Source organism: Lineus longissimus, chromosome 10 (genome assembly GCF_910592395.1).
Source record: "Lineus longissimus chromosome 10, tnLinLong1.2, whole genome shotgun sequence".
NCBI classification, from domain to species: Eukaryota; Metazoa; Nemertea; class Pilidiophora; order Heteronemertea; family Lineidae; genus Lineus; species Lineus longissimus.
The window spans coordinates 12978926-12992019 of NC_088317.1; the positions used below are offsets into that span (position 1 = coordinate 12978926).

General features: G+C 41.5%; 1 protein-coding gene across 1 annotated transcript; it reads left to right on the plus strand.

Moving 5' to 3' along the window:
• The first annotated feature begins 4568 nt into the window (after window positions 1-4568).
• Window positions 4569-12518, plus strand: LOC135494950 (prostaglandin reductase 1-like). The gene is made up of 9 exons (XM_064783322.1): window positions 4569-4777; window positions 6109-6154; window positions 6795-6869; window positions 8745-8906; window positions 9555-9672; window positions 10018-10170; window positions 10394-10505; window positions 11428-11546; window positions 11953-12518. Exons 1-9 carry the CDS (start codon window positions 4669-4671, stop codon window positions 12064-12066), a joined length of 1008 nt encoding a protein of 335 aa, XP_064639392.1. The 5' UTR covers window positions 4569-4668; the 3' UTR covers window positions 12067-12518.
• The last annotated feature ends 576 nt before the right edge of the window (window positions 12519-13094 follow it).

The window sequence follows — 13094 nt, forward strand, 5'->3', positions numbered from 1 at the left end:
TCAAAGTAATCATTCCAAAACAATTGTAAAGGTGGTCTCCCTTAGCAGTAGAGGCCTTCCCTTGACCTAGGTCTATAATTTTTAACGTGGCAAATTATTTAACGGATGCAGGACTTCCCCAGTTGGATGACAGATGAGTCGGATGATGATGACGCGAAAGAGCGTGTCAACGAGGACAGAACACTTTTAGCACTTTCGCAAACATCTTTTCATTAGGAAACCTCTTGACCCCCTATCGAATTTCTGGGTCAGTTTTTACTCCTCTCCCACACACAAAACTCAAGTGAAAGGCCCTGAATCTCTGGATGCTTGGCCCCCTTCTATATCAATACCGGAACCACAAGATGAAATAGCTCACCAGCACCGACCATTTATAAGAAAGATGACATCGGGACTGACCTTCAAGCATTTGCTTGAAGATTTTTAGCAAAGCATTTGGAGTGAAAGGTCCACATTATTCATACGAAAAGAAACATAATCTTCTACTTTTAGCAAATACTGTCTCGAACTGAAGGATTTGCTTCCAATGAAATGCTAGTTTTTATACATATGGCCCGTTGTCTCAGTTTACATGGAACGCAACAATTTATAATCGCCTCAATTTACGTGCTGATGTAGCAACGTTTTATATGATACAAACATTACTTTCAGATTTCACGGTTCAGCCTGTAGATTCCTCGAATTACTCCAAATAAACAACAATGCAGAATCGAGCCTGTCGAGTCCTTCAAGTTCATTTCATAGCCCAGGCAATTCCTACCCACGGCACTTACGGCAAAGGCGCACATTCATGAGACCGAGGCTATATTTGAGCTTTTGATAGAGTCCCGCATCATCTGTTAGTCCATAAGTTGCAGAGTTTTGGTATCAATGGTAGGCTGTTAAAATGGTTCAAATGTTATCTAACTGACAGGAAGCAAAGAGTGTGCATAAATGGCGAAGTCTCCACGGTTAAAGATGTAACCTCGGGTGTCCCTCAGGGCTCGATTCTAGGGCCGCTACTTTTTTATTGTATGTGAACGACCTCCCTGAAGTTATGGGCCAGAATACAACTATGTCTCTATTTGCAGATGACTCAAACATGTATAGGTTGATTAAGTCGTTGGAGGATTGTCTGGCACTACAAGATGATCTTGAAAATGTAGCCCGTTGGTGTAAAACGTGGGGGATGTGCTTAAATGCAATTAAATGTCAATGTATGAGTATCACCAGGAAGCTTAACCCTACAGTATACTATTATAATATTCATGGTCGTGCTTTAACCAAGGTCGACAACGTTCGGGACTTAGGTGTCGTGGTCAGTAGCGATTTGACTTTCAATTCTCATATAAATCTGACTGTTAAAAAGGCAAATCAGACTTGGGCAACGATTAAGCGTGTGCTTGATAGGAAAAGGAGCCCGAAATTAATGCGTCTGTTATTTGAATCCCTTGTCAGGTCAAAATTGGAATATAATTCCGTTTCTTGGGATCATATCACGAGGGAAAACTTGGTCAAGCTAGAAAGGGTTCAACGCAGAGCCACACGGCATATGTTAGGTGGAGAACTAAGTTACAAAGAGAGGCTCTCTGTTATGTCTATGTTACCTTTGTCTTACAGGCGGGAGATGGCTGACCTCAATTTTTTGCATAATTGCTTTATCGGTAAAATCGATTTGGACACTTCAAAATATATATCTTTTAGAGAAAGGAGGGGTGACCCACTTCTTATACGTGGTGCTAGATGTAGGACGGAGACATATTGCCGGTCGTTTTTTAATCGTGTGGAGGGCACGTGGAATGCCCTGCCTATGAGTGTGCGTTGTGCGGCGAGTCCTAACGCCTTTTAGCGATCCGTCAGGGACTTTTATGAAAGCCAGCTGATGGAGCGTTTTGACCCGGACAACGCGTGCTCATGGGTTGGGCGTTGCAGGTGTCCTTTTTGCCGCTATTAAAAGAATGCTTTTACATTTTTATTAAAATTATTATACTCTTTTAGGGGTCCCGTGAATGGGTCTTAATTGACCCTTTGGCGCTCCCTTTTGGGCACCTAGTTTTACTGTTATTTCGACCATATGTTTTATTTGTATTTTCATCACTGTTGTTTTACTATGTATATAATTTTATGTTGGTGCTCAATAAAGTTGTTGAAATGAAATGAAATGAATATTAGGGGGCTGTCCTTATTGATGCAAGTATTTTTTTCATTCATGGTACTGTCATAAACCAATTCCCTTCTCGCCGATTAACCCCACTGAGTCATACACAACACTGAATGTTAATATGTTAAGTGCAAGCTCTAGTGAACTCACACAACTGTTTGATATGGGGGAGCCCCGCAAACCCCTGTCCTTCTGACATGTTTTAGCCACTGCATTGGGGGAAGGCCCCCTTAGGCAGAAGAGGCGGGGCGCCGATTCATCAGATCCAGGAGGAGCAATTGGGATATGCAGTTAAACTGCTACGAGCCCCTGTCTGAGATTATCGCTAAATTCCCTGAAAGTCAGTCGACGTGTGTTTGGACATAGTTGCATGATATAGCCATTGTATTGTCTTCGGCCCCACTGCCAATGAATGGAGTACTTCACGGCAGCATCGGAAATGGTGATTTTCATGGTCCAGTGAAGTAGAAAACCTTGGGGGAGAAAATGATGATTACTCGTCTTGCGATTTCGCGATTCCTCATCTCGCGGTTTATAATAAGCCCACGTGGACGGACCTCAGTCACCTTGATATTTCAATGTTGTGCACATGCGGTCTCCCATTCTCGAAAAGCAGCGATAATATTCAAGCATATTATCTCTGCCAATATTGGCTTCCATTGCACGTGTATTGCATGTAAATGTACACAAATGTACGCGGGAAGAATGCTCGAAAAAATGCTTTAAATGTCTCGATTTACTAAAAAGATCTTCAAGGATGCTGTGATGTTACCCTGTTTGATAGTACTAAAGTGAATATTCATTCCAATTTTGAGCCGATTAAAACTGTTCAAGCGCCAAAACCCAGCTCGCTTTAAGTCATCGTCTGCACGAACAAACCTGATCACACAGTAATTTTCTCTCAGCTACAAAAAAATAGTGCGCATAAAACCCCTCAAAATTACTTTGTTTGGGGGAGAAATTTTTCAGACAGAGACTTAAAATGCAATATTATAACCTTTTTTGGAATTTTGGAATAAAAAAACCCACAAAAAGTCATGTAGTTTCGTGGAGCAGCTATTTCACCACATTCAGATTACAATGGCGGCCAATTCAAGCAGGGACGGAACGACGTCGATGTAAATAGTTCCGGTGATGCGCAATGAGGTTGGCGGTCTCTCTGCACGCGCGCGTAGCGATACTTCAAATAGATCATAAATTATCAAATCATTTTACAAAAATTAAGTTGACTAGTTCTTGTGATGAATGATGATAGCTCTAGATCGCGGTTGATATCAATATAATTAATCAAACTAAGAGATATAATTATAGGTGATGGGTTGCCAAGTGCAATAATCTGCAAGACAGTCTAATGTCCTGTCGCCACCTCTAACAGTTCTACGCAAAGGTCTTGGGACGTGTGTACTACGAGATTCAACCAGGACTGTTGTCGCCCAAAACACAATAGCTAACTCCAAGGGATCCTTTCAGTGGACTCTCAAGTGCGTGCCCGTGCCCTCGCCGTGCGAAATGTGAAAGGATCCCTGTGTCAGCGCGTTGGCGGTCAAAGCTGCTTTCGGCCGATGCAACCGAAAGGCAAGAAGGCAAAAAGGCATGTAGAAAATGGGGTTGTGGATTCAGTCAAATCTCCAGTATTCAATTTAAATCAACACAATCACAGGATTTTAAAATTACTGCTCTTACCTACTATTTGTATGTTTTAAATGTAAATTCCATAAAATGCCCCAGGTTCAACCGCCTCCGGGCAACACTCTTTGAAAACTTTAATTGGATTCCAAATATAAAATTTGCAAATTCTATTATCTGGGGACCTTCGTTTTACCTTAGAAGAAAATGTATCTATCATAAACGCTGTTCAGATTTTTATTATTCGTATAAATAGATTTACCCTTCAAAGGCCGCTACCACCTAATCCCATGTAAGAACCGTTTTTCAGAACTCTGTTGACAAAACACCACCAGTTATCTTTCACTAAAATCACCTGTATGTAAATCTTTGTTTGTAAAACACGTTGTACTGTTTACCATGAAGGAAAGGACATTTATAAGTTTCTTTGAAACTTACGTCAAATCCTTATTGTTTTGAATAAAAATATGTTAAAACTAATCTATTCCATCGCTCCTTATTTAGGTGTAATGAATAATTCATTGCTATTTTCAACAATTCGACGAGACAAAAATCGGCGGGATATAACCGACATACACCACCTCGGGAGAGATGAAAGGAGCTTTTGTATTGTTTTGGCATGTTTAGGGCCTTATCACCCGCCTTATCATCATGATTCATATGACCTTGGAGTAACCAGACTGCTGCTCTAAAATTTGACTGAGCATATAGACACAGGAGCACGATAGCGAGTGGAACTAGGACAATCATAAAAAATTGGGTTAAATGATAACACTCACTCGATAAATCACATGCCTATGCATATTTTACAAAACGTAGTCATTGGAGAATCAACCTAAGCCTCACTTGAAAACAAGTTGTTCGTTTGGAAAGACTGAACTCTGCGAGCTGTAGAATAGACAATGGGCGTTGTCGCGAAGGTGTGGAAAGTACGGGGACCTCTACTGGGCCATGTGAGCAAAGATGATTTCACCTTCCACGAGGAAACCTTGCCGGACCCAAAGGATGGAGGTAGTAAAATATATCATTTTCAATCTGGATCTATTAAAAGGTTCTCATCAAAACAGTTTGAACCGCGAAGGTTTCTTAAAAACCTCAAACTCTACGGTTTTTAATTTTCGTGAATAGAGGTAATGCAGAAAAGAAAAATTTCGCGCGCAGGTTATTTTCGCAAATTTCGCGAGTAGGTCACGTACGCAAAAATATTCTGCAGCAAAAATGTCTCGCTTTTTACCACACCCAGACGATTGGCTATTTAGCAGACGTTATCTACTTCATCCGCAGCAACAGGTAGAAACAAAATGGCTGTCATGATGATTTCATTTCAAAATCATTTCACAGTGCCTTGGTATGTTTCCTTCCTTGGAAGTTTTCTCCTGTTTGATAAACATATCCTGTTAGATCGTTCTTAAATCTTGATCATTTCGTTCATTTGAGACATCCAGTAGAATGGTCTGTTGTCTTCGGGACCAGACAAGAGGTCATTCCTGTGACCGATATGTCGGAGGAAAGACTGTATTATTTCCGGTTGACAGCCTTTGTGACTGGATATAATAACATATACATTATATATCGACCAGTTTTATGTGAAGCCATAAACGATGATTACATGTTGTGATTAAACTCTTTGACATACACGACTTGTATTGAAGCTTATGATTTGTGAATGTGAACGCGGTGACCATTTATTTAAATTGTTATAACTTGGAGTAACCAGACTAAGGTTACAATGAAGATGATTTGATGTCGGCATATACCTGTCATGCTTGGTACGTGTGATGTCAAATATGTCAAAGAAATCAGTAGATGAGATGATCATAATCTGGAATGTTTATCAGACGATTATGACAAGACTTAGAAGAAAGTTCTTTCAGTATTTGAATTTGTTTCCATTTTAAAACAGTATGTCCAATGTCTGCATAATAAGTTACATCAGGGTATGTCTATTGAGGCGATGCATGATCGTCCAAGTTTGAACCTAAGTAAAGGGTGTTTTCGTACCTTGACGCGAAACAGGTTCACGCACGTAGGCGTTTGCTCTGGGTTGGGTTTTTTTTTGCATTCGCCAAGTGTGTACGTGTCACCTCGGTAAAAAGTAAATGAACACTTGAAATTTCCCTATCATATCTCCTAAAATAAACACTAACCCGTAAAAAATTTGAGATCCTCGCATCATTTGAGATCAGCATTAGTGTGATACTACAAGTTGCGGTTCATGGTGGAAAGTAGTATCAGTATCCTCCTGGCCAAGTAAATGCCACGCCCAAGTTGCCCCTTGAACAGACTTGAAGGTCATTACATTTGTTATGTACAGCAACAATCATGTTTTTATGTTCTTTCAGAGTTTCTCGCAGAAGCCGTCTACCTGACCGTTGACCCATATATGAAGTAAGCCAAAATCAAACATTTGCAAACCTGTTGAGATTTAAAGTGTTTTCAGATAAATCAGGCCAAAGTTACTTGGCTGACCTCTTGTCACTAAACGGGAATAGTGGGTGTTACACAGCACTGGGCAGTCAGTGTCATAGTTGACCGGCTTGTTGACACCGTGAACGAGCATTGGTTAGACCTATACCCTGAGAATAATCTAGTGTTGTGCCACACCACTCTCTTTTGGTAAATGTGTTCTGGTCACATTCCTGAGGTTAACTAAGTACAGTGGGCGTGAACTATATAAAAAAACACTTTATTCGACACTGGTATTAGTACCTATTGTTCTGGTAGAAAAAAACCTGTTCGCTCATCCGAACACGACGCTTATTCGACACAAGTAGTGACCCCTACCAGGGGTTCAGACTTTACGTTGACCGCGGCTGCATATTCGGCTGAATGGAAATGGACAAGGGACATGAATAATTTACCCGCCTTACAATACATGGGCGCCACCTACGAACAGAAAGTGAACTAGACAAGTGATATTTGAACATCCCATGTCGATTCCACTTTCTGATTCAGATCACACATTTTGATTTTTTCCTTTGAATTGGCGGTTGAAAAGAACTAAATATTAGTGATGTTTACTTTTAAGAGGGTTTGCATTTCAACATAAGAGCGGAGAAGTGATGTCATCGATATATGGTGGGCTGGCTAACCAAGTTGCCAGGTAAGTCGTCACGTTCCGATTAATTTCGGCAAAACAACAACTTCACCCTATAGATTTAAAACTTTTTCGTCATGAATATTAGTCAGTCTAATCAGATGTTGAAAATGTTAGATGCAAAAATATAAAAAATCACATTGTCGCGGATGAGCCTTCTAACACCAGCGACAATGGTGGGACAGATAATACCCTCTTATCATTTAGTCTTTCTTTATTCTCGAGGGACTGGAATATTCAATATATACAGCATGAATGACAAGATATATACACATCAAATACAATCCACCAAGTCAAACAATAGTTGGGCGGATCAGCTTTAAAGATTCACTGACCTACACTACTAATATCTGGCTTTACTTTGTACTATAATATCCCTGGAGCTCCACACTACACCGATACGAAAATAAACTACCTGTGCACTACACATTAGACATACTCTTCTCTACAACCGCACATACAACTACATACACAGGGCTCTCTACAGTCCAATTATCAAAAACTTACACTACACCATGTACACTGACGTTCACTTCCAGACACGCCGAATCGGTAGATGTCGTCCTGGGTACCCCTAAAAGGTACACATGACGATCCTGGGTAACTTTTAGGACACTAAAAGTAACCCAGTTTGAAATTCGCGCACTTTTGAAACCTGCCGACGAGGTTCTTGAAAACGGTACTTTAGCGTTTTGCAGTGCACGAATTCAGCTCAGTTCATCAAGAAGGATGATCTGTTGATCTGTTGAAATCGTATTTTTTGCACATAAACGGAGTGAAATGGATTTAATACGGCAATATGATGATGATGATGATGATGATGGTGATGAAATAGCCATCTAAATCATCGGCAGAAACTCGCATTTTGACCACGTGTGTTTTGACAGGTGTCAAAAATTCCAATGAATTCGTGCACTGCAAAACGCTAAAGTAACGTTTTCAAGAACCTCGTCGGCAGGTTTCAAAAGTGCGCGAATTTCAAACTGGGTAACTTTTACTGTCCTAAAAGGTACCCAGGATCGTCCTGGGTAACTTTTAGGGGTACCTTTTAGGGGTACCCAGGACGACATCTACCGATTCGGCTCCAGACACCCTGCGCCCAATGGTTCGGTAAACTTTCCCTCTTACAGAGAGTTAGAACCCTAAAACCCAATTACTACAAGACCAATGGCTTAGCGACATGTTGATGAAAGTATATTCTAGTCAAGATCACTCACCTTAAACTTGCGTCCGATATATTCATAATTTTTACCGGAGGTTTTTTAGAGGCACCTCACAAACATGGCCGCTCATTCGTCTCAACCAAGGTCCTCAACAAGCGTCTGAACGGTCATAAACATACTATACGTTTAATGAAACACATTTTCCCCTAAATCCTCCACAATCACAATCAGATTTTTTTGCCTGAAGCTACAAATTTAATATAATGTGATGTCATCCATTCAAAGTCTGGATGATGATACAGACGAAAGGCTTGCTCAGTAATGTTCTGTTGGAGGGAAGAGGGCCTGAAGTGCAGCATTCTAACATTTAGAGGGGCTACTGGGGACGGCGAGGTTAGGGAACGGACGTACAATATTTTCTCCATAAATTGTCTTTATTAAGTTCAATAAGTTGATGATGAATGTTTGTAGCTGATGTTATCGTTCGATTCACATTTTGAAAAAGACATTTGAATCGAAGTCAAGAGAAATAGTTTTTGGCGCCATGATGACGTCACCAATGGCGGATTTGCACTGGAGATCGAGTCGATTCCCTTAGAATGTGTAGTGCCGCTGCACTTCTGTTGATACTAAACAAACAAACAAACATCAAGATAACGTTTGAACCCTTCTGTTTATCATTCGCATGACGAAATTTTACCATGTCTTTCAATTACAGAGTCATAGAGAGTAAGAATGAGAACTTTCCAGTTGGAACCCTCGTACTTAACTCACAAGGATGGAGAACTCATTTCGTCAGCGACGGAACCTTCGCGAGCATCGAACCGGACTTCGGAGACCTGTCACCATCACATGCCCTCGGTGCATTGGGAATGCCAGGGTAAGCTGTCCCTCAAAGAGTATTTAGTTCCCTATTGTAAGCCAAAGCCATCATTTTGGTCTATAATAAACCACATAACAATTCGGAGGAAAAGCTAAAAAAATTAATTATCATCAGCAAATATCTCATCGCATACACGGTAAGTGTGCTTGCCTCCGGATCCCTTCGCATTACACACCAGCAAATTTATGGAACGACGTCTCACTAACATTGCAAGCTGATATATATCTACTGGGCACGTGTATTATTCTTCAATTCTGTACCGCAGTTCTGATTCCGAAACAAGGTGTGTCCGTTTTGTGGTGTTTTTGGCCGCCTCAGGTGTGGCGGGTCGTTGCTTGAATACGATATCATCCTAAATCAGCCAGAGAAACATGGTGTGATCAATATGTAGGGGTAAGTCCGAGTGTAGGCCAAAATGGGGTTCGAGCCAAAATCACCCATCCTGCTTCGGACTTTGCAGGGCGTATCTCTTACAACTAAATATCATATTTCTTATGGGGATGACCTAGGCTGTATGCGCTCGAAGGCTAACGCATTCTCGAAACGTGGAACCATGATAATTGAGAATAGAAAGTCAACGTTGGAATAAACATGTATAACATATTGTTCCTTGCTTAAAAACTACTGACCTCATTCTTTTCTTAGGCTGACAGCATATTGTTCTCTAATGGATGTTTGCCAACCAAAAGCGGGAGAGGTTGTGGTCGTTAACGCAGCTGCAGGAGCTGTTGGTTATCTCATAGTTCAAATTGGCAAAGCTGTGGTAGGTATACTAGTAGTTTAAATCCATGCTAAATATCAGTCGCTTATGTTCCATCTGCTCATCAATCCATCATTGCTTCGATACATATAGGCAATGGCTTTATTATTCAGTGTGCGCTCCACGTTTGGATTTTTTGTCACTTGAGAAGGGTAAAATCTCTAGATATTTCATGACGCTTTCTTTTCTGAGATTTGTGTCCCGGTGTGGGATGATTGCGAATGTTAAAGAGGTGGAAGAGCAATCATAGTAACGCTTATTCTACCACTAATTCAGGTAGTCCGGCAACCTGGCAACGCCGTAAACATTGAACGAAACTTTTCCTATTCTTTTCAACTTCTCATCAAGGGCTGCAAAATGATAGCATACGCGGGGACCGATGAGAAATGTGCCTGGTTAAAGGAACTCGGAGCTGATTACGTCTACAACTACAAGAAAACAAACCTTGCGGACACTTTGAAAGAGGCTGCTCCAGACGGCGTGGACTGCTTCATTGATCACGTAAGTAGCAGGACTGTTTACTACCTTGCGGCGAGGGGGAGGGGGAGGGGTGTGTTAAACACCGTAACTTCGCGGTGGGTTGTGACCCATTTACTATTTTTGACCAGGTTTCTCCATGTCTTATGATGGCAATATGACCATCGCACTTCAAAAATCTGTACGGCTACTGATCGTGTTTATACTTCCAGCAAATCTCGAGTCCATATGGCCATTCTATTTGTAGGTTGGAGGCACCACTTTCGCCACCGTCTTGAGCACTGTACGTAAGGGTGGCCGCATCTGCATCGTTGGTGAAATATCGCAGTACAACAAGACCCCGGAGCAAAGGGACAGAAGTGAGTATTGTAAACTGCTGGACGCTTTATATTGTTGTGCCCAATATTTCAGCGTTTCGACACGATAGACAGCTTTGTGGATCAAGAGGTACTACTCAGAGATAAATGAGAGCCATGCAGAGTTAAAAGATACAAAATAGGGAGAAACAGAAAAAAGGGCCAATCGGCCTTCAGCGTTCCCAAACAATTAGGGGAACACTCAGAACGGTAACATCGAAAAATGCTAAAAAGACACCGCCATTGAAGGGTATAAACACATTTTTGTAAGCGTATTTTTTCCTGTACATATATGTACGCCATTTACCCCAAGTTACTTCTATGCGCCACCTTTCCGTTACACCTAGATTTATACTTGCAAACTCCTTCTCCGTATATACACGTGACCTTTCCTTTAGAACAAGTAACTTTTAAAATACAACTTTTCCTCCCCACCCGTGCCCTTCTCTTTACACAAAGTGACTCAAATAAGCCACCTCCTTCTCAATACACGTGCACTTCATTTTATTGCAAGTGACATAGGCAATCTTCGCCTCAAGTGAGTGAGCGAGTGAGCGAGCGAGTGAGTGAGCGAGCGAGTGAGTGAGCGAGCGAGTGAGTGAGCGAGCGAGTGAGTGAGTGAGCGAGTGAGTGAGTGAGTGAGTGAAATTTACACTTCTATACCGCAAAATCCAAAAGAAATTTCCCAAGCGACCTCTACAAGCCACCTTCGTCTCTATTAACGCACCCTTCCCTTCATACAAAAAAAAACATCTTCACCTCCTTACAAGTAACCTTCGCTTTACACAAATTTGACTTCTATCAGCACCTCCTTCTCAGTGCACGTACCCTTCCTTATACTCCAGGTCACTTATAGAAGCCACACTCCTCTCTATGCACGAGCTCTTAGGTCAGACTCCCTTTAGAATGCTTGTTTATTTTTCAGTCGACTTCAACAGCATGTACATTATCGTTAATGAAATCACCATCAAAGGCTTTATCTCATCCAGTTACCAGCAAAGAGCAGGTGAGGTAGTTGCACAAATGCTAAAGTTGAACAAGGAGGTAAGAGCAACGCGCTATTTCCAACTTTAACAATAATGCTTTTACATGTATTTACTTTGGCCGAACAAGGCCGATGGCTTGGGATGTATGAACATTCTGTCACCATGTTGAAAGAAAATCATGTTACGAAATCATATTTAGGCTACAGGCTTTTAAAAAAAATTCAAACGTATTAAATTAGTTTTGTTCAGAAACAAGTTTCATTGAGTTTAATTTACAGCTTGACATCAACTGTGCCATCGGCTGCTTACACAGATATCGACTGACGATATTTGTGCGTACGTACGCAGGTGGTGTATGGGCGCTTGCGTACGCCTGCGATGGGAGGGGGAACTGAACAGTTGTGCTTAAGAAATAAATACACGACCCCTTACCGACCCTGATCAATTTATAACTCTGATTTCAGGGCAAGGTGAAGTTCCGTGAAAGAATAGTGGACGGATTTGAGAACATGCTTGATGCGTTCCTCAGTCTCTTCACGGGTCAAGATAATTTCGGCAAGGTCATCATCAAGGTTTAGGAAGGAATGGCCAGGCTGATATGCGATGGTGCGCACAAAAAATTAATGCTCAATCATCTTTTTTACCACGAAATTTAAAATATGGCACGTTGTGTTTCACGCGGTGGCTATTCATACGTGACGGTAATGCAAATCCGGCAGGAATCACGTGGATTTCGGGAACACACGGCCATCTTTGAAATTTCGGACTTGGGTATCGCAATTTCTTATGAAATTTCCATGACGTTTGCATGGTTGGTGAGCCGAACGCGAAGTCAACACGTCACTAAATGTAACTTTTGGGGTAACTGGCATTGTGTCTTGTAAATCTAGATGGACCTGTGTGATCATGATGGGAGGTACTAGCATGGAGGAACTTTCCTGGTACAAGCAAGTATGGATTAAATGTATACTTGCTACTACATGTACCAGGTAGTCAATTTAATTGGAAATAAAACAAATCTGATTTAGAACGAGTTTTATTCTTTTTGATCATAAAATAGACCACTCAGACCAACACTGCGGAACACTGTACCTTATTTTTCACTTTGAGCAGAACTCGAGGTTACAACAGTTTGGTGTGTTTGGAAATGTCTGGATGGGGTTTCTGTTCAAATGGACTCTCCACATGTTGGTCTTTCCCCTACTGATGATCCACTCCGGTGAATGATGTGAAAGTGGATCTGGCCAATACCGGGTACATCCATCTGTCTTGCTGCACTTTGACCACATTTCTGGGCATATTTCTTGGTGGTCTTTCTCGAGTATCTCGAATACACCTTTGATATATATGATATGGATCAATACCTCCGTCCGTAGAAGTCGGTACAAAGTTTCAAGATTTTGCATCTGGTTACGCAAGCGCACTGATAAGTAACCGAAGTAACTAAGCCGTTACCAAGGTGAACTAACTCATCCGCATGCATAACCGGATGCCATATCTGGAAATTTTGTCCGAATTTCTGCTGACCGTATGAGTGCTGTCATGTGCAGTACCTGACGCGCTCATTTCCCGACAAAAACAACACAAACAAGGACACCCGCGGGAC

What these genes read in the sequence shown, in the direction of transcription:
- LOC135494950 (XM_064783322.1), top strand. Translation starts at nt 4,669, where the DNA reads ATGGGCGTTGTCGCGAAGGTGTGGAAAGTACGGGGACCTCTACTGGGC. An exon ending in CTGGCTAACCAAGTTGCCAG is followed by an intron (nt 6,870 to 8,744) that starts GTAAGTCGTCAC and finishes TTTCAATTACAG; the next exon opens with AGTCATAGAGAGTAAGAATG. An exon ending in CCCGGAGCAAAGGGACAGAA is followed by an intron (nt 10,506 to 11,427) that starts GTGAGTATTGTA and finishes TTTATTTTTCAG; the next exon opens with TCGACTTCAACAGCATGTAC.